The sequence below is a fragment of the Netta rufina genome, assembly GCF_964035555.1.
Source record: "Netta rufina genome assembly, chromosome: 3".
Classification (NCBI taxonomy): Eukaryota; Metazoa; Chordata; class Aves; order Anseriformes; family Anatidae; genus Netta; species Netta rufina.
This window is the reverse complement of record NC_140125.1, coordinates 11050847-11077645: the sequence shown is the minus strand read 5'-3', so window position 1 is coordinate 11077645 and position 26799 is coordinate 11050847. Positions and strand designations below refer to the sequence as shown.

At 37.7% G+C, this 26799-nt stretch overlaps 1 protein-coding gene across 2 annotated transcripts; it reads left to right on the top strand.

The window, feature by feature from the left end:
* The first annotated feature begins 7 nt into the window (after positions 1-7).
* Positions 8-26241, top strand: APLF (aprataxin and PNKP like factor). 2 transcript variants are annotated; one of them, XM_084285292.1, is made up of 11 exons: positions 8-139; positions 2877-2933; positions 4141-4304; positions 5194-5344; positions 6151-6277; positions 7391-7560; positions 10268-10656; positions 16441-16566; positions 18962-19008; positions 20321-20359; positions 25249-26241. In XM_084285292.1, exons 1-11 carry the CDS (start codon positions 47-49, stop codon positions 25452-25454), a joined length of 1569 nt encoding a protein of 522 aa, XP_084141418.1. In that variant the 5' UTR covers positions 8-46; the 3' UTR covers positions 25455-26241. The 2 variants fall into 2 exon arrangements, with proteins under 2 accessions (XP_084141418.1, XP_084141417.1); XM_084285291.1 differs by having other exon boundaries at positions 2877-2948.
* The last annotated feature ends 558 nt before the right edge of the window (positions 26242-26799 follow it).

The following is a 26799-nucleotide window of genomic DNA, read 5'->3' as shown; positions in this document are numbered from 1 at the left end:
CGCGGGGCGGGGCGTGGCGCGGCGCCCTGAGGGAGCGGCGCCCGCCATGGCGGCCGTGAGGCTGGCGCCGGCCGATGGGGGCTGCCCCGTGCCGCTGCCGCCCGGGGAGACGCTGCTGGGACGCGGCCCCTTGCTGGGAGTAAGTGAGGGGGCGAGGGAGGCGGAGGGGAGCTGAGGGAAGCAGCTCCCGGTGGGTGCAGCCTTGCCCCGCTTGGGGTTGTTGCTGGGGGGCCGAGGCGCTGAGCGCTGGTAGCAGCGCCCTGGGCTCGTACTTGAGGGGAGATGTTACAGCTGGGGCTGAAATGGGGCCCCCGGCTGCGGGCTGGGGTAGGGAAAACCCAGGGTAGAGCCCTCGTTTGTACGGGGGAGGGAGGCTGCCAGGGAGAAGGGCTCGGTTGGGGGGTTTAATGGTAAGGGACTGGGGTGCTGGGGTAACTGCTCAGGGGCTCCGTGGGGTGTAACGGGGTGTCTGAGTTAAAGGGTCGCTTCTGCAGCCCCAGGGGCTTCTCAGGGGCAGGTGCCTTGTGAATCTGTAAAGCTGGGTATTGCCACTTGGGTCCGGGTGCGCTGCCCGAAATGTTGTATCCATTACATCAAAACATCGCGCTATGGGATGCTGGGTCTGTGCTCAGCCGGGCTGCTTCTCAAGTGCTTGCACTTTGTTTTCTGTGGAGTTAGTTGACATATAGAAACTTGACTCAAGTTTTCACAAGCACCTGAAAAAGAAGAAAAGTGTCTCAGCTTATTTCTAGCACAGTAGGGTAGGAAAAGGTCCTCGCAGCCTTTTCTTCAGTAGTTTCTGTCATGGCAACGGAGTTACGGTTTGAGTGGATCTCAACTCTACCAAATCATTTCATGTTATTTAAATAATTTACATTATTTACATAAAATCCTTCTTAAATCTGTTGCAGTTCGTAGCCTTTTCTAAACAGAAGCCCCAGACCGCTGTACTATTCAGTGGTTTTTGGAGCAGGAGTGTGACTGACTGTGGTGGACGCTCTTGCTGCTGTATAAGCAGCCCTGGCCTCTGGCAAGTCACAAAACCAGCAGCTCCCCATGGTGTGGATGATGGAGATGTAATACTTCTGTGTGTTAGTGCTGACAAACAGAATTACGTGGCCATTGCAGATTTAATATCTACTACATCTTCTCCATATTCTGCCTGGAGGCAAAAGTGAAAGACTGTGGAGTAAGCAGATATCTCAGATGAAGACTTCAGGTCTTGTGCTTTTTCTTACCTGGACCTTTTTTACCTTTTTCTTACCTTTTTTTGATGCTGGCATCCCGCAGTGTGTTCTTGTGACTAGCTAAAGTTTGTGCGTCTAGGGATTGTTAAAAATGTTGGGTCAAAGGCTCTAAGAGAATAAAATGTATAGGTAGTTGCAATATAGCTGTTTTTTGTGCTGCCTCATCTGTCAGATCCATAACAAAATGATTATCTCTTGCAATGGCAGTTTGCTCTTTGGAACTTTTCTTCCTTATTCAAAATGTGGTCAAGTATTACATTTTTCTGAATGACCTGGTGGTAAAATTACTGCGATAGTTTTTGGGTCTGTAGTTTTAGCTGGCTTTTCTAAGTCAGCAAACTTTCTGGAAGTGGAGAATAACAAGAATTTCAGTTAAAAGCTACTGGTTCACTCCTCACGTTTGAAGAACCAAGAGGTAACCGTTACTGAATGCTAATGCTTCTAAAGCATACTTTGAAAGTTATTTAAAGATCAGGCAGAACTTTTATGTGGCATAAATGTATGTAGCTACAGGATGTTCAACATGGGTCTGCATGGTCTAATAGGTAAAACTATTTGTGTATGTAATCATCATGTTCAGGGCTATTAAGTTACAGAACACAGAGATGTTGACTTTATTTTACATGCTTTTTATTGTGTTTATCTACGTGAATAGCTGTTTGACTATTGTTTAAATATGCTTGTTAGAGATTGTAGTCTGAAAAGTGATTGCCTTTTTCCTAACTTGTAAAGTTTTTCTTTGTGCCATAGACTCTTATTTCTCAAAATTAGTTGATAATTTCCTTAGAAATGACTTTTGCTTTTTTGGTTTTAAACAGTTTCCAGACAGAACGTGTTTGGACAGCCAAAAGTGTAAGTTTAGAGGAGCACAAACTGGTGCCACAGGTTTACACTCGCTGGTGCTTTATTCAAGTGCGCTGACAGCTCCGTTGCCTGTGGAAAGGGTGGAGGGAGCAAACAGAACTGAAATTTCTTGAGAGGCACCTGAAAGGATCTGTTTGGGGACAAGTTTGACCTCTTGTGTTTCTCTTTATGTTGAAATGAAAAGTTCAGCTCGGCAGCTTGTGCCTTCTGTATAATGCAAAACGCTGTGAAAGGGAGAACAATGACTCTTAAGTGGTCCTGTGGTGGAATAGAACAGTAATTAGCCGCCCCCCCCCCCCCCCCCCCCCCGTTAATGAATTGACTAGTGGAAAGCTGAAATATTCTAAAAAAAGAGAGTGCAATTTCAGTGTTTTCTCTGTTGAAAAGCAGTTCAGATCTGGTACATCTGAACTGAAGCTTTTAAAAGCTGCTTCAAGCACCTGAGTGAGTAAATGGTCTCACTTCAGAGCTGCACATTTGTTGCCTTTGGTGAGAACTTGCTAAGAAGTGCTGGATTCTGTAGGCTTCTGATTCCAGAAATTGAATCTTAATGTTGTTATCCAGCTTTTAGTAGAGAGTCAAATTTTGGGAAGCTGCACTGATTTCATCACTGTTTTAAAACAGTCTGGAGCAATGGAGCATATAAAAAGTGAATCCTGTTAAAACTGTGCTCAGTTAGATCTGGGAACTTGCTCACGTTGATGCAAAAGGAATCTATGTAGACTTTGAAGTACATGGTTCTCACAGCAGTTCTCTCCTTTTCAGATTACAGATAAGCGGGTATCCCGAAAACATGCCATATTGGAAGTGGTGGATGGCCAGGTTCGCATCAAACCGGTAACTTAAATCTCTCCTACTATGTGTATAGAGCCAACCTATAATTATACAATTTTAGATTTTCCTATGATTTTAGCTTCATCTGAGAACAGCATTCAGTTCACCTTGCTCTCTTTTCGTAGTCCTTGTTTTCCCATTACCGTGTCATTCTGTCTCTAGGTAACGTTACTGACTTTCTCTTGCAGAATAGTTGTTGGGTGAATTAAAAGAAAACAAAACACTGCAGAGATTTGATCATTACTATGTAGTCCTGTTTACAGTTCTGAGACAGGGATCCATTCTCTATGCTGACTGCCTCTCTCTGTCCTTCAGAAATCTCTCTGAATTTACGATTCCTGTGTCTTGATCAAAGAACATGTCCTTCTTGCAAATCAACTCAGTTGTAATAAACCTAATCAAGACTTTTTCTTTTTTAAAAATTGAAATGTTGGTACAATAATTGACTTGTCAAATCTTTATGTAGCTGCAGTTGATTTGGATGTTGTGCATAGAGTATACTGAGGTATGAGATGTGATTGCGGCCGTTTCTGTTTTGTACAGATGAGTGACTATTTTGCTCATCAGTGCTGGGAGGGCTGAATGGAGCTGCTTTGGTACCACAAGCCTGTTATTTGTGCTGTGGTTGGTGGTTCTCAGATCTGGGCCTCACTTCAGTCCATGGCGTTTTTTCTCTGATTTTCTTGTAGGATTTGCATGCAAATGGCAGTTCATATTGTTGTTCTCTAATCTATATAGTGGTAGCCCTACAAACTTGATCTGTGGCCCTCTCCTCTAGGGGAAACCTGCCAGCAGCTTGCTTACCTGTGGTGCAGGTAAACTTGAAAAGTATTAGGCAAAACACCAGTTCATACAAACTTTTTTTTTATTATTTTTTTGTGGTGGTATGCTCATCATCTTGGATTGAAACTTTAGGAATCAATTGTAGGTATCTAAAAACAAAACAAAAAGCAGAACTATTTGAACTAGTTAGTGGTAACTAGTGTATCTGCCTATTTTTGTCTGTAATGTTTCAACATTGCAGCATTGCTGTAGCTATTACAGTGGCATAAGGGATTTGTTGTACATGGCAGAACTGTGGGAGGGAGTTATCTAAACATACTGTACGTGCTTTTTGTATTTTTGTATATATGCTAAACATACGTACATGCTTTTTTAATCTTAAAAAATGCTGATTGTTCTTTCTATCTCACAGATTCATGTAAATCCATGCTTTTATCAGTCTGCTGAGAATGGTCGTCTTCTGCCGTTGGAAGCACATGAATGGCACTCATTGAAATTTGGTGATAGCTTTTCCCTACTGATTGACAAATACATTTTCAAGGTTATTTCTGCTCATCCTGTGGAGAGCACAGTAAGGTATCAATACATTAAAAAAATGACGCTGTTCTCACTAATAGCTTTTTCATTACCATTAAGTAATATCTTTCTCACTTAAGGTCTAAATGGTTACGCCCAGAAACCATGAAGTCTAGGAGGTAAATTGACAGACAGTCTCGGTGCTAGAAATGTGGGGTTTCGGATTTGTTTTTAGTGTTCCTCCACTCAGTAAATTCTTTGAAGTATTAAATTTGAGGATGAGTTAAATTTCTCTTGAAATGAAATATTATGGTTTTCAGTAATGTAAACGTTGCTTAACTTTAGCACACAGCAAACCATTTTTTTCTAATATATGACCAATGGCAAATGTCTTAAATGCAGCATGAAACTGGTCAAAGAATTTGTGTTGTTACGTCTGTAAACTCAAATACCTTTTTTGAATTCAAAGATGAAAGTGTGAAATAAATAGAGGTAATTTGTACAAAAAAAATCTGTGATGTTTCTTATTTTGTAAGAAGCGTATAGCAATTCATGTTTGGGGGGAGCTAATATAAGCAATTGATTTATTAATTTTAATAAATTAATTTATTAATATAAGCAATTGATTTATAGTAAAACAAATTCTAAGCTGTAACTTCAACTTCATCTAAGTTTTATCATGGCATTGACTATTACAAATTAGATACTCAGTCAACAGAAACACTACAGTAAGGATCAGCAATGATTGGAAAATTGTTGGTTCAAAGTTCTTTCAATGGAAGTTAAACAAGAAGCTATCTTGATTTCCTTTGTTAGTTGATGCAAGAGTATGTTAGATTCTATTTACAAGTATATTAATGGTAAAAGTTAGATCAGCCTCTGTTCAAGTTAAAAGTATGTGTTCATATTCATGATGAGTTTGTTCAACAAAATTACTTTGTTTTGTCAGAAACAATCCAGAGGTTGATGCAGAAGCAGCAGCAAGTGTTCATCCTGTTGAGATGTCTTGTAGTTTGTCATTAGTACAGCCATCGTGTTCCACCTCTGAGATGCAGGGAATTGCAAAAATAAGACAAAACGACTCTAATTCTACGCTTCTGGTGGGTCCTTAATTTTTTAAATATTTGCAAGCATGTGTTGAAAATGAAGCAAAGGTGTTTTCTAAATTCTTTTTTTTTTTCTTGAAAAGTGAATAAATTTATATTGTTTTTGATAATTATGGCAACAAAAATCATGTAGCTATTTCTACATGAACGTTTTGGCATAATGATATTAGAGCTGAACATAGTACTGTAAAACAGTCTTAAATTCTGGTCTCTGTATCACTAACTGCCTGTAAGTATGTTTGAAGGCCCAGGGTAACAAATGGCTCTTCTTCCAGCCAGGGTAAAAGACTCTGAAATTTATATCTGGAGATACTATAGTTAGACTGCAGATGCCTTGTACGGGCTGTAAGTGTACTAGTAGCCTGTTTCATTTGAATCATACATCTGCAGTGGCGTGGTGGTGTCAAAATCCTAACAAATGCACAAGTAAACAGCCCTTATGTTTTTCCCTGGCAGTCAGCATTTCGTCCAGCAAAACAGTGTTTTCAAAGCTAGCATTGTTTGTTGTTTTTATTGTTATTGAGTAAAAATGGCCTGCAGAAAGTCTGATAATCCCACTGGCTCTGTACAGTGTATTGTTCTTAAAGCTTCTGTTGTATATCCATCATCATGGTGCTAAAAGGGATACATTGGGCAACATCATTGTACGGTAGGTAATAAGCAAGTCCAATAAATGTCAGCCCTTACTGTAGTAATCCAGGCTGCGTGTGAAGGACATAATCATGTACAAACTTGTGTTCTAGTTTTTATCTCCTCTTTTGTACCTAGTAAAAGGAGCTAAACAGTAAATAATGTTTCAGGTTCCTCCTTGTGATGATGATGAAAATGAACAGTTAAAATCTATTCAGAGGAAGAGGGTGCTTCCATCTTGGATGCTGGATAGTGACCTCCTGGTTCAGAGGGTTTCTAAGCCTGCAATGAAAGGAGGTAGGTTTGCATGCCACTACATGTTGATGTGCTTTGATCTCATTTTCTTAAATGATAATTGTGGTGGTAGAAAATATTAATTCATTACTTCATTTTTCCATGTTCCATGCCTGGCAAGAGACAGAGACTTCAGAAACTTAATTCTGTTGTCCATATGATTAATGACAGAGGAGATGCAACAGGGCTCTTTCTGATAGCTTTTTTTTTTTTTTTTTCATGGTAGCGTGTTTTTTTATTATTATTAGTGTTTTTTGTTGTGGTGGTTGGTTGTTTTTTTGTCTGTGCCAAATAGTACTCTCTTTGGACAGCTGACAATGTGGTATTCTGGTGGAGTCCTTTTCTGTAAATGTTCCTGTTTTCCAAAGGGTTTAAATTCTAGATAGCTTCTGTATTGTTAATTCCTGGCCTTCTCCACATTCAAGTAACCAATTTATTCCCTTCTAGTTTAGGTTCTCCTAATATCAGTTCTTTCTTTCTGAATGTGTTATGCAGCAGATGGAAACGTAACAAAAATGGGACCATGGCCCTAGCTTTTTCCTGCCTGTATACATGGAAGATACTTCAGCACGGAGACCTCATAGTTTTCTAGGATATGAAGCATTCCAAAGAGAGGCACAACGTTCACTTTTTCTGTCAGTTACTGGTTGATGAAATAATAAAGTATGATGTGATTCTGTAGGCAAGTAGGCATACCTTGATTCTATTTGCTTGTGTAAGCTGGTAACCTGAAGTGATATTTATATGCAAGGTCTGTAGTAGAAAGTCCTAGGATGTTTTGTTTATCGTTTACGCAACAGGAGTTGATCAAGTTGTCAGTCATACTGATAGTCCAGGATATCCTTTGCCCCCTTTTTTCTCCAACAAATTTTCTCTGAATTTTTTTTTTTCAATCTAAGAAGTAGTTTTTACTCCTGTAAGCGGAATTAAGGAGTACCGGGAGTACAGACAGTGAAAAAATTGTGGAAACAGTGCATACGCAACTGCTGCTATTCCTCGTACTTTTTGCCTGGTGTTCTACTTACATGTAAGTTTAGATTTTTATTGCAATCAGGATTTCACTGTAGAAGTTGTGTTCCAAAAGTACCTTTTTTTTTTTTTTTTTTTTTTTTTTAGGTACTAGGAAGATAAAACACCAAGAAAGGAGAGAAAGCAATATGGAATCACTAAAATCAGATGTAAACATGCTGCAGAGAAAAAGATTAGCTTCTGAAATTACAGATAATTTGATAGATGAAGAAGATGACGAAGAGGAAAGGAGCTGTTTGTCTTCTCCTTCATCTGAGGTAACTTTTTGCTCACAGGAAAACCTGTATTTCAAAAATAAGAACCTAGTTGGCAATGTCATAGTGTAATGTTGGGTTTACAATGTTAATTATGTATTCTGCTTGTGATTTGTTGTGTTTAACAGTTGTTTTTGAAATGCCAGTTCATTGGACAGCTCTGTTGCAAGGATGCTGGATGCCTTCGGGGACTTGGTAACAAGTGTGTTTCTGCGCTTCCTTCTTGGGACCTGGAATTGATGCTGTGCATGTTCCATGGAAATCCCAGAGTTTCTGCTTTACAGCAGGAGGCCTGAGGGGCATGGGCCAAAGTACTGGTCTGCTAGCCATGGTAATTGTGGCTTGGAGTTTGGTTTCTTTTTGTGGAGAACCCTTTTCAGGGGTAGGTGATTGTATGACACTGATGAAGCGCAGCTGTGGACTTTTTCCCCGAAGTGGTGCCATTCTAATTGGTCAAGTTTTATGGCCAGAAAATTATGATACAAGCCTCATCAACTGTTAAATTTTTTAGAAAGGTGGCAGAGTGTTTTTATGCTATTTCAACAGGAATCAAAAAAAGGAAAGAAAGTCATCTGAAATCCAGAATGGTCTGTGGTCATGAGCAAACAGGCTTCAGTCCTACAGACTGGTTAATGAGGCTGTATGTCTTCAAAGTAAACCTGCGTTTATGGGCAGTTACATACTTACTGGTAGTACACTGCTAACAATGAAAAGATGTTTGTCATTGATAATGATCCTCAAAACACCTTCTGGTGAGAACAAACTAAGGGTTTTACTGGTTTTTAAGTGAACAGCCTGGAGTTCATAGCCTCTAGCTCTAGGATTGCCTGGATCTGTTGTAGGATCTGATAGAATGCTATTCATTTGTATGCTTCATCAGTTCTGACACCAACAAAAACACCTGTGGTGTGTTGTTGTTGTTATTTTAATCTTAAGGTTAATGAAATGATCTACTTGTGGAGAGTTTGAGCTTACCTGTCAAGGTAGCTTTAATATAACAGGATCTCTTAATCTGAAAAAGTCTTCTGAATGGTGAGCTCTGTTGGCAAGGAACATTTGTACTAGCTGCAGTGCTGTTTTCTTTGTCAAATTATGAGGTGAGTGACTATATAATTGTTTTATTTAATAGGAGAAAATTACGTATGGCTTGCAAACTACAAAATTTTATAAATAATCTTTATCTGAAGCATAGTGTAAGAAACTGCCTTCTGAGCTTTGTAGGAAAAATAATCATTACTTGCACGAATAAGTCATAGAAAACTGAAACATTTACATTTCATTATCAAAACCAAAATCACTCTTCTGCTGTCTCAGCTGATTGAGGGAAATTTGCTGCAGGGCAAGTGAAACAAATCCTAACTCACTCACAGTGCCAGCCATCCACCAGATGGCAGTGCAGTCATAGACACGTTCTAACGAGTGCAAGTAATGCTGTTTGTTTTTTCCATGATTACAGACAGTTTTTAATGAATCATCATAAGAACTCTGATAGCGTCGGTTCATTTTCCTCTATATATCTAAGGAGAGTACAGTATATAGTAGTGAGAAGTCACTAGTGGGTGCGGCAAGGTAGAAAAAGTGTCGTTTTGCACCTGAAGGCTTATTTCCTGAAATGCAGTTGTTTGATCATTTGGTTTGGGAGACTCATAAAAGTCATCTTTGTCCCTGAGTTGACTCACTAAACACACAACAGTCAGGACTATTTGATATTAATGCTGAATTTGTCCTTTCTTAAACACGTTGCTGTTCATATATAATTGGCTTCAGTTGTGGTTTACATGTTGTCAGATTTGCATGGAAAGGGTCAAGATCAAAAAACTACCAGCTGACTTTCAGTCCCTGCCAAACACATCAGTGTAAGTGAAGTATGTTTACTGGAGCTGGAACTTCAGAGAAGGAACTATAGTGATGATCAATATTTGAATAGTTCCGTAGTGTATCAAAGTAGCTCAGCCTTCAATAGAGGTGTGCTTCCAGATAATGTCTTGGTTACTGGGGCATTGTTTTTTGTCTTGGATATTTCTCCTCCTATTTTTTATTTGAAGTAAGTGTGTCTTTTACTTTCAGTGTTATATATACATTTTTAATTTAGAATGCAGTATTTGTCAAAACTGATATCTGTGCCTGACAAGTTTGTTTTTATTATTTTGAAGTCATGAGCTGAAGTGTTTCAGATATGTTAGGGGAAGGATTAAGCTCAAGGTGTGTATGTATTGATTCCCATATATCTCTCATACACATTAAAAAATAACATTAATCTGTATATATATCTCTAATATATTCTGGCACTTCAATAAAATTGATTCTCGTACAGGAATGTTCTAGATTACTATATCCTCATGTCTATAACCCACATTCATTTTTAAGGAGCAGTACTTTTAATCTAGAGTTAATTTAAACTAAAATGCTTAGACTGTTCACAGATTGAGGTGATAAGGGTGGTGCTTATGTATGTTGTGAGGGAACCACAGCTGAGGATGGAAGTTCTAGGATAAGTTTTTCTGTATTTTGTGTTTGTTTTTAACTTAAGTCTTTCATTTGGCAGCTGTGTGTAGCAGCTTTTTTTTTTTTTTTTTTTTTTGACTATGAAAAGTGGAGAAGAAGATTTTGCAAACTGGAATGACAACATGGGATAGAGTTTGACCTTAATGCTTTTAATTCTGAATAGTGTAAATTTTCAGGTCGTTCAAAATGTAACCTTGTTCCACAGAATGCATCTGGATTTCCTCTTGAGAGTACCATGGGAAACATGGAAGGAAATGGCAAGACTGAAACAAAAAAAACTGGAAGTACTATGGCGAAAAATGATAGGCAGCTGCATAGTAAATGGTCTAAAACAACAGGTCAGATCTCCAATAAAACAAATAGAATTGAGGAATCAGAAAACAAAGAACAGATCACTGGTTCTACAAGCCAACAAGCTCTCTGGGGCAGGACTTCCCAATATTTTGGTGCCCAGGAAGGGACTCATGAGCCTGATGCAGATCTGGATTACGAGACTGAAATTTCTGATACAACCAGAAGTGTAGATGCTTCAGAAAGCTCCAAACAGATCAAGCGTAAGAGGACACCTTGCATGTATGGAACAGGCTGTTACAGGTAAAACAAAATTAAAACTAGCTTAAGTTAGCATATTATTAAAAAGTAACTTATTAGCTGTGGAAGAGAAAACAAGAGAGTCATTGCAAGGTTTGATTTGGAAAAAAAAATAAATCTTTCGGTAAGCATGGGACTGATAAGAAACAAATGGTGTAAATACAGCTTTAGAAGTATAAAAGGAGGAGACAGGAGGTCTTGTTAACTGCTAGTAAAACCCTAAGGAGGTATGAAGTACTAAAGTAAATTGCAAAACAAAGTGTTATAGGAAATTAAAAAAAAAACACAAAAAAACAAAAAACAGAGGTCCGTTTTAAAAAGAAAATAAATCAACAAACCTGCACATACTAGCCAAGCACAGGTACCAGAAGAGAAAAGAGATGTAAATGGCTGCAGTGGCCAACATAGACCTGTAGACTTATTTTATGAGCAGATGAAACTTTTACAGGAGAGAGTTGTATTTATTGAAGTAATTGCATGTTTTATGGTTTGACTGTTTAAAATACTGTCTATCGTCCCCAGGTAATCAAAAATTATTTTTATTATAACTGTGCCAGTCAGGTTTTCTTGTTCAGCTTCTACTTCTTCCCTGGGAATACAATAAGCTTACTTGCATGCTTCTTCTCAACCCCTACCTGGTCAGCTTCTTTGGTGTATTTCAAGTGGAACTCTCTTTTTCTTCCATGTCTAACACGCAATTCACGATGAAAGACCCGTCGTACAAATCTTCTGTGTGATACAAATGTTCCAGGGGAATTCCAAACCATCAGCACTTAGTGTATGCACTCCTGCTAATTTCTTCTGCCTGGAAAAGATTTGGAGTGCCATGTTTTGCTAAGTCAAACCTAGTGGTGGTTTAGAGGCCAGACCAACGGCCAGAGAACTGTTGTAAAAGGCAACTTTGAGCTCTAGATAAAACCACATAAATCAAAAGTGCAAAAGATGAGGCTAATCCAGGAAACAGTCAGTGGGCCCAGTGATTTTCAGGGGGCTTGAAGAGTAGGAAGACCAGTGACTAGCATAAGTAAATGTATTGTTGTATATGCTCAATGTGCAGCTAACTCTGTAAATCAAAAGCTTAAATCTGCGGCATTAAGTCATGTCAAATTTCCAGTTTTCATGCATCTATTTCATGTACCTCCATTTTTGCCTTTAATGAATATAATGAAAATGGTAGACAATTAAGCTGATCCAATAATACCAATGCATCATTTAGTTTGCCCCAGCTACTTTTAATTCCTCTCAGGCTAGATTTCCCATGTATGGGGGTTAAGCGGATTTAATGCTCGGATATCCTAAATGATTCCTAACGTTTAAGAAAGGAAATTTTCGTTAAAGTTGTGTGGAATAGGAATCTGCACGTGCACACGAGTGTTGTTTTGGTAATTGTGGCATTTTCTTGAAGTATTTTCTGGCTGAAGTAAATCTATTTTAAAACAAACAAACAAAAAAAACCAACAAACCACTAACCCTCTCAAGAGTATTTGCAAAGCCTGAGGATTTCCAGTCAGATATGTTTGTTATTCGTAAAATGTTGTTTATTCATAGATTAAGTGCTCTTCAGAGTTTGTCTTTATTTTATAAACTCCTGTTAAGAGCACCTTTTGGTAAGTGCATAGTAAAACAGCCCAATCTGAAGGGGTTGAATGTTAGCTCTATTAATTTTATTAATTTCTCTAACAAATACAAACATCTTGGAAATAGTTTTGAACCTGTGGCTCAGTTTACTAATTTATGGATTTGGAAACAATGCTTTTGAAAGAATTGAGCTTGCTATCCACGTCCCATTCCGCAGATCGTTTTTGTCATTATATTTCAGTATTGGATTTTCTGCTTCTAAGATAGCCTGAAGCTTTACCAAGCTGCAACAAACTGCTATGACCGCCAGGAGGCGAAGTGCTCTGTGTACATTGTACCAAACCGTATTTGTGGTCATGTGGCTAGCTTTTTGAATACTTTTCTTCGTTTTCTTGTCTGTTGCTTGCTTTTCCGATCTTGGAAGAAGGAGGAATGTAAAACAAACAAGTAAAAGATCCAAAGCCAACCCCCCTTTTGAAGGGTTGCTTTGAAGGTGTGTGGTAGACCTTCATCACTGAAACTATAACCCACAATTCTCCATATTTTTATTCATTTACTTGTTTGCACTACAGTGTTGTGACTAAATGTGTGTAAATTTTTCCCATAGCTGTCAGAGCAGGGCACAATAAACCTTCATGTTTGTATGTGCATTGTTTCAAATATTTTGCTCTTTGTTTATGAACTTGCTATTTTTCCTTTCACCTTAAACTTGTAAATCCGGCAGCTGAAAACTTGTATTTCTCTTTTTTGAATCCTGTTTTCTAATAGAACTTGCAATTTGGAACTGAAAAATAGTACATGTGCACCATTGTGGCATAACTTCAAGCTTGAATTCTATGGCTTTATAACTAATGCTGGCAATCTATTACATCTTTTCTACCAGTTTCTGTAGTAGCTGAGAAAATAAACCTTAGGTGTGTCCTATGTGAATGGTGCCTCTGTGATTATGAAGAGTGAGATGTGAGAAACCCCATCTTCTGACTTTCAGAAGAACTTTTAAGTTACTTTTGGTAGTTGCACAGATAAAAAGCTGTCCTAAATATTTCACTGAGCAATACTCCACTTGTGCTCGAGACAATTTCATTGATTCTCGGCATCTCTACTTGCATGGTTTTCTGCATTGCAACTTCAGAGCTCCTGTGAAGCGTAGCAAAATGGCAGTAATTATGGGCTGTGTTAATATAACTATGTTTATGAGAATGCAAGTCTGTCATAACTTTATTCTTAAAATATGCTTTTAGGCAGCATATATGCCTCAGCAACCTGCCTGCTGTTGGATTCACTCCAAAAGCTTTCTGGTTAGGCTGACGTATTTGTACCTTCCAGCTTGGAAGTTTTTCTCTGCCGTTTCCATAAGCTACTGGATTCCAGAGAGGCTGCCAGACAATCAGTAGACAAGGGTGATGGCTGCAGGAGGCAGCGAGCTGTGGGTGATGAGAGCTTTGTGGCCTTCAGCCTTTCCTGGCCGTTGTGTCCTGCCTACTTGCTGCTCTTGCTTTGACATAGTGCTACCACTCCCAGTGTACAGCAGGCCTTTCTCTAAGCTGTTATCCAAAATCGAAGCGTAAGTTGAGGGAGCAGTTATAGGAGCGCAACTCAAGTTGTAGCATATTTAATTGTAATATTTGAGTATTACAACAGGCTAAATATCTACTGCCTAAAAATTCAAAACAAGCGGAACCCTTAATAAAAGGGAAGAGATGTGCATGTAAGCTCTAGATTTTTGCGAGATGGGACACTGACTTTATACAAGCTATGCACATCTCTGCTTATATTTGTTTTGCTAGATATCATTGGACAACACATAGGAGTGGAATAAGCACAAGTTATCCAGGTAAAGGTAAGATAAAAGATGACGTTTGTACTAATCCTGAGCATCTGAAGTACAGCATGTTTAAGATGCTCCACAGGTAACACAAAATTTGTGGAATATCATCCGCTGCCCCGAAGAATCGTAAGCCTAAGGATTTAGTAAGTGGGATGTACATACAAACCCCTTCATTTTTCTTCCTCCCTCTTCCCTTATTCTTCTGGGGTTTGTTTGGATTGGTTTTAATAAGGAGCAAAATAATAATTTTGTTGCTCAAGCAGGTTTTGAAGAAAAAATTTTAAAGGAAATATGCATCTCCTAAAATACAATAGTTTGTCTAAGTGGTAGCTATTAGGCCTTCTTTTCTCAGTGAATGCAACAAAATGTGTATCTTACTCTAGGAAAAAAAAAATATTTCACAGAACATTTGTTGCTTCCATATTCCCTTGAGGAGATTAATTATGTCTCAAATGACTTCAAGTTCCTGCAAATTTTGCTATTAATTTAGCTGTGTGCGTTTAGAAATGAGAGCAAGTAAAACAATTTGGTTTCATCTCAGTTATTTTTAAATGGGAAAAAAAATGAGCAGCCAGCTCCGTAAGGCCTGAATTTGGTATAAGAAGTGACATTTCCTGAGAACTCATGCTGGAATAAGTGGCAAGTAAATGCAACCTTGCAATGATTTCTAGTGAAACAGTATTTACTTACCCTGTAGGTTGCAGAAATTAACAGGAAAAGATGAGAAAACTGTCACCTATGTGAACATATCCAAGGGATGCTGTATTTTTTCATAATTATTTTGTTGAAGAGTTTAGTTTGCTTTTTGTGTTCCTTGAGTGAAAGATACCAGGCAAATGGGGTCCAAAAGTATTGATGCTAAATTTCTAATCTTATTCAAATGCCTAGAAGGAGGCCTGAATGGCTAGTAAAGCTCACAGTGCTTAACTAATCACTTTGCAAAAGCTGTAACAAAACAATTTTTTCTTTTCTTATGGTGGTAGTTGAAATGCTGAAATGAACATCAGCTGTTCCATATGAAGTTTGTAGCAGGTATTTGTGAATTTAAAGAAAAGAATACTTGTGAACAGTTGGGAAGCTCTAGATGCAGCTAGGTTTTTCCCTGGCTTTGTCTATAAATGCAGCTGTAACAAATATAAATTAAAACAGTAATTATCCTGCAATTTAAAGTTGTTGTTCATCTTGCCTGAGGCAAGCAGTTCACTTTTATCATTTGCACAAACATGTTGAAGACTATATACTTGGGGAGTTAGTATGGTAAGTCACTGAAGTGTTTGTGGAAGTCTTTTTGGAAAATCATTTATTAAAATCTCATGTTCCCTGCTTTTAAAAGTTATGCTTGGAAAAAGTGTTCATAAAATAAAACATAGGGAAAAAGTAGATTTTCTTGTGGTAACAGTATGTTAACTTCATATTTTTTTGTGGTGTGTTCTGGACTGTTACATGAATTTCTCCTGAAGTCACTTGTTTTTCTGTGTTCTTTTTAACATCACTTTAAAAAAAACTTACAGAGCTAACTGTTCTCTAAGTGGCATTTATAGCTGCCTTGTCTTGTATGGTGTGCATACAAATCTGTTGACTAGAAGCAGTGAAAATGTTCTTTCAGTGATCTGTGTGTATTCACTGCTTGCTGTTTGTGGATTCAACCATGGAAGTGTTGTAGAACAAAAGAATGTGCTCTCGCTGCTTACATTGTTGTGACTCAGTCTATGTGCAGAGCCCTTAGGTCTGAACCATACAAGTTCCTGTCCTTATTGCTCAGATTATAATTGGATACCTCGAAAAAAAGTTGTCGTTGCCAAGGCAGTCTTGACAACATGGTCAATGTACTGTCCAGTGGACATGAGTAGCGTGGTGGTGTTCAAGTGAGTAATAACTTGCATATGCAACAGAAGTAGTGGTTGAGACAGATTGACTGAAGCTATACACAATCTCCCAAGTGTGCAGTCTCTTCATTTCTGCAGTTGCCATACATTGGCCCTTCTGAATCAAGTTGAGGCTTCAGTAGTGGTTTTTATAAAGCTTCTGTAGCTCCCCAGGGAGTCATGACTTCGCAAGTCAGCCACTGAGCAAGATTCATGCTGCGTGATTACTTCAGTAGACTGTGCGTGTGTTGGAGTTCTGAAAGTTAAAAATTGAAGGCAAATAGGAAAATTTCCATTTTAACTTCTTGTGGAGCATGTGCTGAGACAAAAATTAACTTCTGTTATCCTGAAAGTGGATCTGCATACAGTTAAACAGTTCCTATTAACATAAAAAGTTCCTATTTATGTAATGATAGAAAAACGAGTTGCCACTTATTCAATAATGCCATTCTTATTTCCACTTGTCATGTTTAAGCAGAACAGGTAGTTCTCAATAAACGTATTCATCTTTTGCAGGAAGAATCCCATTCACTTTCAGCAGTTCAGTCACCCTAACGATGATGATTATCATGAAACAGATACTTTAACTGAAGGTGATGATGATAACCGTCCTGAATGTCCGTATGGAACCGCTTGTTATAGGTAAGAAGCAGTAAGTAAATGGTTTTCCTTACTTTATAGAGTAAGACTGTTCTCCCCTGGAATTAGTGATGCTAGAGTAACGAGTAATTCTTGATGTTAACTCTAGAGTATAGTATATTATTAGGGCTCTTCTTAAATTCTTGCTGCTTTCCAAAGTTTACTGTGGATAGACTGCTACTTTCAAAGCAGCAAAATATTTCCAAAATATTTGGTAGTGATTTCAACCTAGCAAACAGGAATTGTTGTCTTCTGTAAAGTATTCAGTAGCATAGAAATTGACTCTTTTCACTTCTCGTTGTATAGCTAACCATTCTTTTACAAAAACAATTTATTCCTACATTCTTTTCATGATCTGTAATTTTTAGTTTACATTTCGATAAAGCATGTTGAGACTATACAAAAGCTCTATTTTATTTTAATAAGTGTTTGATAGAAGGCATAATTCAGGTAGCAGCAATAAAATCCAGTTTATGGTTTGCTGTGTTGCACTTTCTTCTAAGCACTGTTGATTTTCTGAAAAATATAGCTTTACTATATTTTTTTCTTTACTGTCTACATGTTACACCTTTATTTAGTAGATCTTAGAGCAATGAGGTTGGAATGGACCTGCAAAGATCATTGAGTTCAACTGCCTGACCCCTTCAGGGCTAGCCAAAAGTTAAAGCGTGTTATTCAGGGCATTATCCAAATGTCTCTTGAACACTGACAGGCTTGGGGCACCAACCACCTCTCTAGGAAGCCTGATTCACTGTTTGACCACCCTCCTTGTGAAGAAATTGTTCTTAATATTCAGTCTGAATCTTAATGGCTACTGTGTAGTTGACACAAGGGAAAAAAGCCTATATTCCGAGGAAATAGCACGTTTAGGAGAGCATACTGAAATGTACAGCTGCTCTTAATAGAGATCATGTCTGAATATTTTCTACTATCTCTTCTAGAAAGCGTGATCATGATAATACTAGAGAGTGCCTTTATGAAAAGTAACAGAAGGAGGGTAGTTTTTTTAAAAGCAATACTATATTTAGCTAATCCAGGGAAAAAAAAAAAAGTTTCTCTTTCTTGTTGTAGGATAAGAAATCTGAGTTTATGCCAGTAATGAAATTACCAATGTGCTTTTCAACAGTGCAGTGGTTACTTAGCCAAAAACAAAACACAGAACAGGCAACCTCTGTGCTCTAAGTAACTTCATGACTTCTTGATCTGTATTTAATTCTTTTGAGGTAAAGAATATGAGGTATCCATGAAACAGTACTGATTCTTTAAACTTACCAACAGATGAAGTTTGAAGAGTTTTCATGTATTTTTTGTTGCCTTTATCTATTGGCTTCTATTTGAAGTGAGCATAATTGAGAGAATGATCTAAACATGATGTCTTGATTTAGGATTGAATGGTCTGATACTGATGATGGTAATAAAACATTGAAATGGTGCAGAAAAAAATGCCTATTTATTTTGTAGGAAGCAATATTTCCATTTTTCAGATAAATATCAATGTGTACATAATACACTTCAGGTTGGCAGTACCTGTAGAATTATAAATCTGGTTGAAGTTTCTGAATTTGTCACAAGCAGTGACAAAACCAAGATTTTTTTCTTTTCTTTTAAACTGAAGAGTAACTTTATTCTGTTCTTCTAAAGAGTAAAACACAAGCAAATGGTTTTACAAGGCAGTCTTTGTGGCAAAGGTATTTTGTAAAATAAATGCACACTGCAGTTCTATAAATTCATTTCAAGTTTCAGGGAGTGCCAAAGGAAGTGTCATTTTGGAATAGTGGTCTTTAATTGCCATTTATTTTCACAAGCAGAAAATAACATAACTGAACTGGTTTTCTTAAAAAGTTAGAAATGTCTACATTTTCAGAGCAATAGTTGAAAGTATTTTAGCATGCAGTCCTGAGAAAGTCCTGTAGTATGCTAACAAGGTAAGCACAATGCAAGTTAAACTAAATTTATTTTATCCAACATTGGATAAAAGTTTTGTGAGAGGTGTGGGAGGGACAAATTAAATTGGTGCATGTTGATTACCTGTGTTAGTCACAGTTTGAATGAGGGGAGCATGTTTTGGAGGTCCAAGAGCGTGTTGGCTTCGGATTTTCTTTCATTGCTCTGATGGTATTGTTTCTATAGAAGACAATGCAAAGCTACTATGGAACTTACTGGATTGCAGCAGCGTACTGTAGAAAGGAGAAATTCTTCCTGTGGCCTTCCCATGTGGTCCTTCAAGACAATCAGTTCTTTCCAAATGCTGCAATTTTCCCAAACTGTTTAATTTGCCGATGAGTTAATTTCTCATTTCACAGTGTTCATTGCTTTCTGATCTATGACTATATGCATAAAATACCAGGGACCTCTGGGCCTCCAGTGACATATCATGCTTTTGCTGTTTTATTTGCAGGAAGAATCCACAGCATAAGCTGGAATACAAGCACACTGCATCTCCAGGTAATATCACTCCTTGTTCAATAGAATTCAAAGTGCGTGTATGTGGGGGAACAAACCAGCAATGGGTACAAAAAATTTGGATTACAATACTGCAAGATACTGTAAATGAGAAACACCATTTGCAACGTACCCTACGTTACATTGCACTCTTGCTGTTCGTAAGCTTGAGGTCTTCTCATTGTCTGCGATAAGGAAGGCTGCTTGGCCACTTCAGCCCTGCGCTCACTTTTTCAAGTGTTTATTGACTGAAATGAGACAAGATAGGTCAGAATTGACATGGTTTGTATGGTCTTGTATCTTAGATATTGGGGGAAAAACCAACACCATGTGGCATCTGGATATTTTCACAAATGTAATGGGTTTTAATGGAGATGAAACATGGTATACTGTGATATTACCAGATCTCTCCCCTCTGTTCAGATCTGTAGTATGAGAATGAAAACTGGAAATATGCATAGGTACTATTGAAATGTTCAACATTTATAATGGATAGTGCAATCAACTATTTTCACAGCTTTTCTCTTGTGTTCTCCTGTCCCAGTTGCAAAATATGTACATGGAAATACTTCAGCTGCAAAGAGTGTTATATCTTGAGATTTCATTCTTGCTTTGTATTTTTATTTTGATAGGAACCTCTGGGGTAACACAATTTCTAAAAATTTTTACTAAAGTAAAAATAGCAAGAATGCATCCTTCCTTTAATATAATTAAAACTGCATTTGATTCCTTATTCTGAACTGTACTAGTCTTTCCTATTTCAGTAATTATACTTGTTGAAAAATATATTCTGTTTATATTTTGAGTGTTCTTAAAGAATTCAAATCGAAATTTGATTTTTTGTACTTTTTTTTTGAGTATTGCACTTGGAGGTTTTTTTCCATGTGAAATCCCAATGCAATAAAGAAGAATTCATGGCATAACAGTTACAGACATGTAATGATAATATAGTTTACTTAAACAATTGGAATTATGACATTAGTAAGGAGAAATTACATTTATTGAAGCAATGGTGTAAAATGCTTAAATACTTTGAAGCACTTGATTTTTTTGTTTAACGATACAAGTCTTAATGAGATTGTTCTGGGGAGGGAATGGTTTATAATTGCAAGAAAAAGTTAATTTGGTGAATCAGTAATCATTCAATACAGAATAGTTGTGTTTGTGTTTTTTTTTGGGGGGGGGGCTCTTGTGAACACTGCATATTCATTGCAGTGTTAGTTTTAATATATTAGTTGCTTATTGTAACAGTCTGCGTGAATGACACTGCTACTAGATTGTACTCTGTCCTCACTAGTAACTTTTATTTCTTTAGGAACTGGAAGACGAACCCGACAGCGAACTTCAAAGAATGGTTAGTATGTTCTAATTGTGCGAATGGGTGCATCCATGTCTACCATACTTTGTTTTTTGGGGCATTTAGAAGTCCTGCAGATGATAATACTTACCTGAGGAAAAAACTATTATTTCACTTTAGTAAAACCCTGCTTGCTTTTTTATAAATGGTAGTGCTGAAATTCAGTTTGTGCTAAGCTACCTCGATGAGCATACCTGTACTTCTCTGGAAGCAGACAGGAAATCAAAATGATGTTTCACCTTTGAAAAAGACATGGCTAAACTGTATGCTCTTTCCATACATATAAGGATTGTAATAGGATAAAAGGACCTGATACTTCATATACGGTTAGATAAGATATTGTAAAGAGCAATTGCTTTTCAAACCTTTATATATTCCTTCTGTTGCACTGGCCTTTAACTACCACATAATATCTGTGCATGTGCTAATGAGCTTTTCTTGCATGTACTCTGTGGTATCTGTTTCAAGTGAGATATTGTCTTGTTAGGGCTGAAGTGTAGAAGAAGGTTAATGCCTTTGGGTTGGGGGCCGCTTTTGCTGTAGACTACATATGTATCCTTCTTTCTTCAGTTTCAAGTCTTCAGTGGGGATTATGTAGTAGCACAGGCTCTCTTTATAATGTAAACTATAATACTCTATCCAAACATACCTTCTGTTTGCCAGCAGTGCGCCTAGCTTGCTTTGTTGCTGTCAACAATGGTAATTCATGTGTTGCAGATGTACAGACTCCAGGTTTTTAAATCCTTCAGGTCTGTTTCCAGACTTCTTTTGTCTCAGCTTCCATGTGTGAAGCTTTCTAAAATAATGTAAAAGTGAGCTTTGAAGAGCAGTCTGAAAGTCTAATGATATTCACTATTCACTTTCTTTACATGAATGGTAGATACCGTGTGCACGTCTCCCAGCAGGTGGCCAGTCAAGAATGGCTATATATAGAGAAGAGTTATCTTATAAACTCATGAAACTTGAACATGGAAGTGAAAATCAACTCTTGGTAATAAATAAGAACCAGGAAAAAGTCATATTCTCTGCACAGGAAGCAAAAGGGAATTTACTAATTAAAATACTGCTCTTAATGCTGACTTTTTTTCCCCAGTCTTACTGACTGGTTTGCTTAGTTCTCTTTAGGGCAAAGCTTTTAAAAGGTTAGGCTCAGTAAGCTCTTATCTGATGCAGCTACATTAAGCCATGCAGGGTCACGCAGACAGACAGGGCTCCGTTAACCTTTATTCCATGCTGTGTGGCACTACTGCACTGTTGAGCACAGCAGAATTAATTTCCATGCAAATATGTTTAAATTCCAGTAGACATGAAGAAAGGATACTGACTATGTGACATTTGACATGTTTAGTTTTTAATGTCTTTAGGCTAATTGCTACCAAAGGGATTGCAAATTGCTTGTAGGGAATGAGATCTATGCTGTGAGATATAATCCAAGTCTACGGAAGAAGGGAGAAATTGAGAAGATACTAAAAAAAAAGTTGGTGCTGTCACTAAATCGTTACTACTAAATTGACAGTACCTAGAGGAATGACATGCTATTGCTGTGGATCGTGCAGAATTCTCCTGTACTCTTTCCTAGTTTTTCCAGCAAGCTAAGCAGATAACTTCCAGTTATAGCTTTTTTTTTTTTTTTTTTGAGGGGTGATCACTAAGCTTGTCTCCCCATGGAGACAAACTTTAAGAGAAAGTTTCAAGGTCATCTTTATAAATGTGGTATCAGAGAAAAGGCAGTATTGTGTTTCATGAGCTGCTTTGGGGGCTATAGGGCTGAATTAAACTGTAACAGAAAGAGGTGGAGTGTGAAGATGTGGAAAGAAATGCATTATTCACTACAAAAATCTAAAAGCATTGACATATAGGGAGGAAAAATACGGTATGTATTTTGCTGTTTTCCTAAAAACGTAGGAGCATATTTTGATAGGAATTGTGGCAAAATATTCATTATTTCCAATTCCATTGTAAAATACCACCTGCAGCGCTGTGAAAATGAAGAATGGTTTTCTTTGCGAAGTAGGTCTTGGGCTTATTTTTGTAAGTGTAGTCTGAAAAGAGGGATTTTGTTCTTGCCATATTTAGCGTCTTTGTTATGATCTTTTCCCCCTTCTTAGACGATTCATTCTGTAAGGCTGGGATTCCTATAAGAAATTCTGCTGGCATGGGTGAACATGGAAGTGATTAATTTCATCTGAAGACTGACAGACAATAAACCAGCAAGCATTATAGTGGATTGCAGCTCACATTGCCAGTTGGCATTTTCAGCATTTTCTGCTAGGTTATGCACAGTCAATCATTCAAAGAATGTAAATTTTAGCCATGGATTATTTCTGGACTTCTGTCTGTGGCTGTCACACCTGGACCTGACGTTATTCTAGGAGGTCATTTAGTGTCTCTATAACACAATTTACCCATAAAATAGTGCATCTTTGAGAGACTTGGCTAATGCTGTAAATGCTTTAGGAATCCTTGGATGAGAATTGCTGGAGATCGTAAAATGTTAATCAGATGATAACGTAATTCTGGAATACTCATGTTCCCACTAGTGAAAAATGCAATTGATAGAGGATAGGATCTGACTACGCGAGATACTGGTGTTCTCTTTTGATCACCACATGCACACAGCTTGAGGACCTGAGGCTTTGACCTCAGATTGCTAAGAAATACTTATGGCTGATATAAAAATTGATCTGGACTGGGGTCTACGGCTGAGGAAAAATATGTATCTGTAACTTCATATGACAGATAATGACAAAAATTGACAGAATGACAACAGACAAATTATCTTCATGAGATTGTTGACAGGTCACCTCTACACAAGATAAAGGAAAACATACAGAGGCTGAGAGGAGGAATGAATATGGTTTTACTCAGGGATATGACTTAAGGGCAGAATAACATGATTGGCATATTACTGCAGTGTGGTTAATGAGAAGTTGTGCACACATAAGAAAAAGGAAATAGTGTAAGGTTGTAGAACATGTTAATAAGCATGTCTATCAAAATCAGGAGGCAGTGGGAATAAATTTGTTGAAAGTTCACAGCTGCTGATAAATAAAAGGAGAATGCACTACTGCCATGGTAGTGTCCGTACAAAGCTGCTGCCAAATCAGTGCTCCAAATAGCAGAATTGGTTTAAATGGGTGAATTTGCCAACATATTTGAACAATTAAAGAAATACTGCAAGGCAAGCTGCCCAAAAAAAGCTTGGGAATGTGACATGAGCAGCATCCATTCCTTTTAAAGAGAGGTTTATTAGTCTTAGATTCCTGCCAATACAGAGTATTGTGAAATAGTATGAAGGCTGAAGGCAACTGCACTACAAAATGGTAACTTTTGAAGATAGATAGAAGGTAAAAAGACTGTATCAGAAAACATGCTAAGTGAACTGGGAAACAGGCAGGCTGCATTCAGCTTGGAAAAGAACTGTTCAGTGTTTGGCATTTCCTTAACCCTTGTTCAGTAAGGAAGCACAAACTATCCAGTGTAGATCCAAGCTGAGAATTTAAGTGGTGAGTGGTCTAGCAGATTTTCTGTCACAAGAGCCTCAGGAAACAACAGGAAATCAAAGCCATGTAAGATTCTTAGAGACTTAGAGTATAAAACAGCTTCTCTGTTTATGAATGAATAATGTAGGGGCAAAATAGCCATCTAGCAATAGTCAGACACAGTCAAGAAAGATGTATTGGTTGTATATAGAAGTAGTCTGCAATGTGTATTCTTTTTTTGTTGTCTTTTGCTTAGAAGGTAAATCTGATACTATTAATACCAGTGACAAAGGGTGTTTTTATTTCAAGATAAACAGAAGTTAAATAGTACTTAGAAACTTGCACACCCTGGGATCCAATCTCAGGGTATACGTGGCTCTTGAAAATCATGAATAATGGGTGTGATCATAGAGACTAGAGAGAGAAGCCAGGAAGCTCTGTGCTAATCAACTTAAACTCCGGTTTGGGAGTTAGGAGGCCTGATACTGGTTTCAAAGTGGCAGTATAAAACGTGGCCTCTGCTTACAGTTGTATGAAACCAGCCTGGTTCTGTGACAGCTCTCAAAGAATTACAGTTAGAGACAACAGGTGAGTATTGTGTCTGATAATGTGGCACAGGGAGCAGAGGATGGACGTCATACTTGGACACAGTATGCGGATGGGAGGACTTGCAGTCTGTGTCCTGGAGGGGACAGAGTAGGGATGTTGAATCACTGTAAATTGGAGAGAGAATTTAAATATAATTTGTAACATACTGGATTTTGTGCAATACAGGGTAATCAGCTACATCATTTCTTAGCTTTTAAGTAGTTCTGCAGAAACAGGCCATGGGCTGTAATACACGGTATCTTAATATTCTTTTTCAATATTTTGTGAAACGTAGCTATGAGAAGTGTTCATAGCATTGATTTTTTTTTTTTTTTTAATTAACCAGATGATTGTAGGTTAAGCACATAGTACCTTGTGTCTGCCCAGAATGGTCAGTGCCTTACCTGGAGCTCTGTTTGGGCTGTAACATTGTGAAAAGCACTTTAATTCCAGAAAAGAACATCAAAGATCAGAAAGGAAGCATGACAGAAAAAGGGGGGGGGGGAAGGAGAGAAATGTGAAATAAAACTTACTGCAAAGAGACAAGTAATAAACTTCTGGCTTCACTGTGAATAGAAGCGTGGATTTAAGCCACTAGGGAAAGCTTTCTAGGTAGATAAGCACTGCAGTAGGTGTCAGAGAGAGGTGGTAAAATGTTTCATGAGAGTTTTGAAAATCTAACCAAAAATTGTCAGAATAGGTGCTTTAGTTGATTCTTTCCCTTTTAGAGATAGGTTAACTAGATGGTCTCTGGATGGTCTTTTTATTTCTACATTTGTGATTCATGAATGTATCACTACTTTTCTGTCCCTACAGGAAAAAGGGCTTTGGAGGAAGACAGTGACAATGATGGTGAACCAAATGAATACGATCTTAATGACAGCTTCATAGATGATGAGGAAGAGGAGTGTGAACCTACTGATGAAGATTCTGATTGGGAACCAAGTTCAGAAGACAAGGATAATGAAGATGTCGAAACACTTGTGAAAGAAGCAAATAGATTTGTTAAGACCAAAAAGTAGCTGCACTGAATAAAATTAAGTGTCTGATCCAGTTAAGTTAAAATTCAAATGTACAAGGAGAGGAATTGCTTTGAAAATTACTTTTTTCTCAGTGATGTAGATGCTATAGGAAGATTTTAACAGGGCTGAGGGGATTCAGCAATACCATTCCTTTTGGGTGTATTTTGAGATATTTTTGTTTTATGAAGTGGTGGAGCCAAATTATTGAGCTCGTGGATTATATTGTATGTCAGCTGCAGTAGGACTTACTAAAAATAGAAATTTCTTAGTTATTTCTTTTCCAACACCATTAGACTGTCAGTTTGAAACACAATTTTAAAGCTTTGTAATGCTTTGTCTTCCTGTGTTTGAAACTAATAGTGACAGTAGGAAGTCTTTAGTTTTGCTGAAACACAACGTATACTGGAATGAAGAGGAGCTACACTTCATACCTGCCATATTGCAGGCTGATTCTTGGCCATCACTGGGGAAATCTCTCTAAGCCATATTATGTGTCCTTTACAGTTAGTGTAACCTTAAATTTCATTAATCTGCTACTAGCTTTCACTTTAGATGTCTTTTCTTTGATTGTCTTTATGTACGGTAGTTAAATACTGGTTATCTAAATAATTTCAGAACAGTATCTAAATGTACTGAACCTCTGCTCATGTCTCAGCACCAATTATGGTGTATTTGCTCCAATTACAGTACCAGTTTCAGTACATGTACATCACTGTAACTGTGGTCAGTTAACAACAAAGCTGAAATCTTAATGACTGTATTTTTGCACAATTAAACTTGTACTATACTGTGGGAAATGCTTGTAACTGTGTCTCTGATTTCTAAAGGCTATGTTGGAAGATCTTGCCCTCAGTGTGTTTACAACTTTGCTGAGCTTGAGTTAAAAGTGTTTTTCATGTCCCATGAAACACTGCATGAAGAAAAATGCCATGGTCCAGGGCTTCAGAAGAAGCAGATGTTTGTAGTAATGGCCTACCTGTTTAATGTGGCATTGCAGTGTTTTTAAAATACTTTTATGCTGTTATTGCAGCCTAGTTGGTTCTACGTAGGTAGAACCTAGAACTACTAGTAGTTCTTGATGTTGCATGGTAGGTAAAGATTTATCATTGTTCCAGAGGACTGAAAAAATCATGGTGAAAGCTGTTGTATAAGGGTAACTGGAGTTAAGAGTATTTGCTGCTTTTGTATTTTCCTTAACAGCAGTATATATTTTTATCCTTCTAGATCAATGAACTGGTAACTCCAAGATATTTGAATATTGATCGAAATCACTGTTTGAGGTACAGATGAGACTGCTCAGACACTTACCAGACACTTATATATCAAGTTATCCAGTGTTTTCAGT

What these genes read in the sequence shown, in the direction of transcription:
- APLF (XM_084285291.1), top strand. Translation starts at nt 47, where the DNA reads ATGGCGGCCGTGAGGCTGGCGCCGGCCGATGGGGGCTGCCCCGTGCCG. An exon ending in TATGGAACAGGCTGTTACAG is followed by an intron (nt 10,657 to 16,440) that starts GTAAAACAAAAT and finishes CATCTTTTGCAG; the next exon opens with GAAGAATCCCATTCACTTTC. An exon ending in CAAGCACACTGCATCTCCAG is followed by an intron (nt 19,009 to 20,320) that starts GTAATATCACTC and finishes TTATTTCTTTAG; the next exon opens with GAACTGGAAGACGAACCCGA.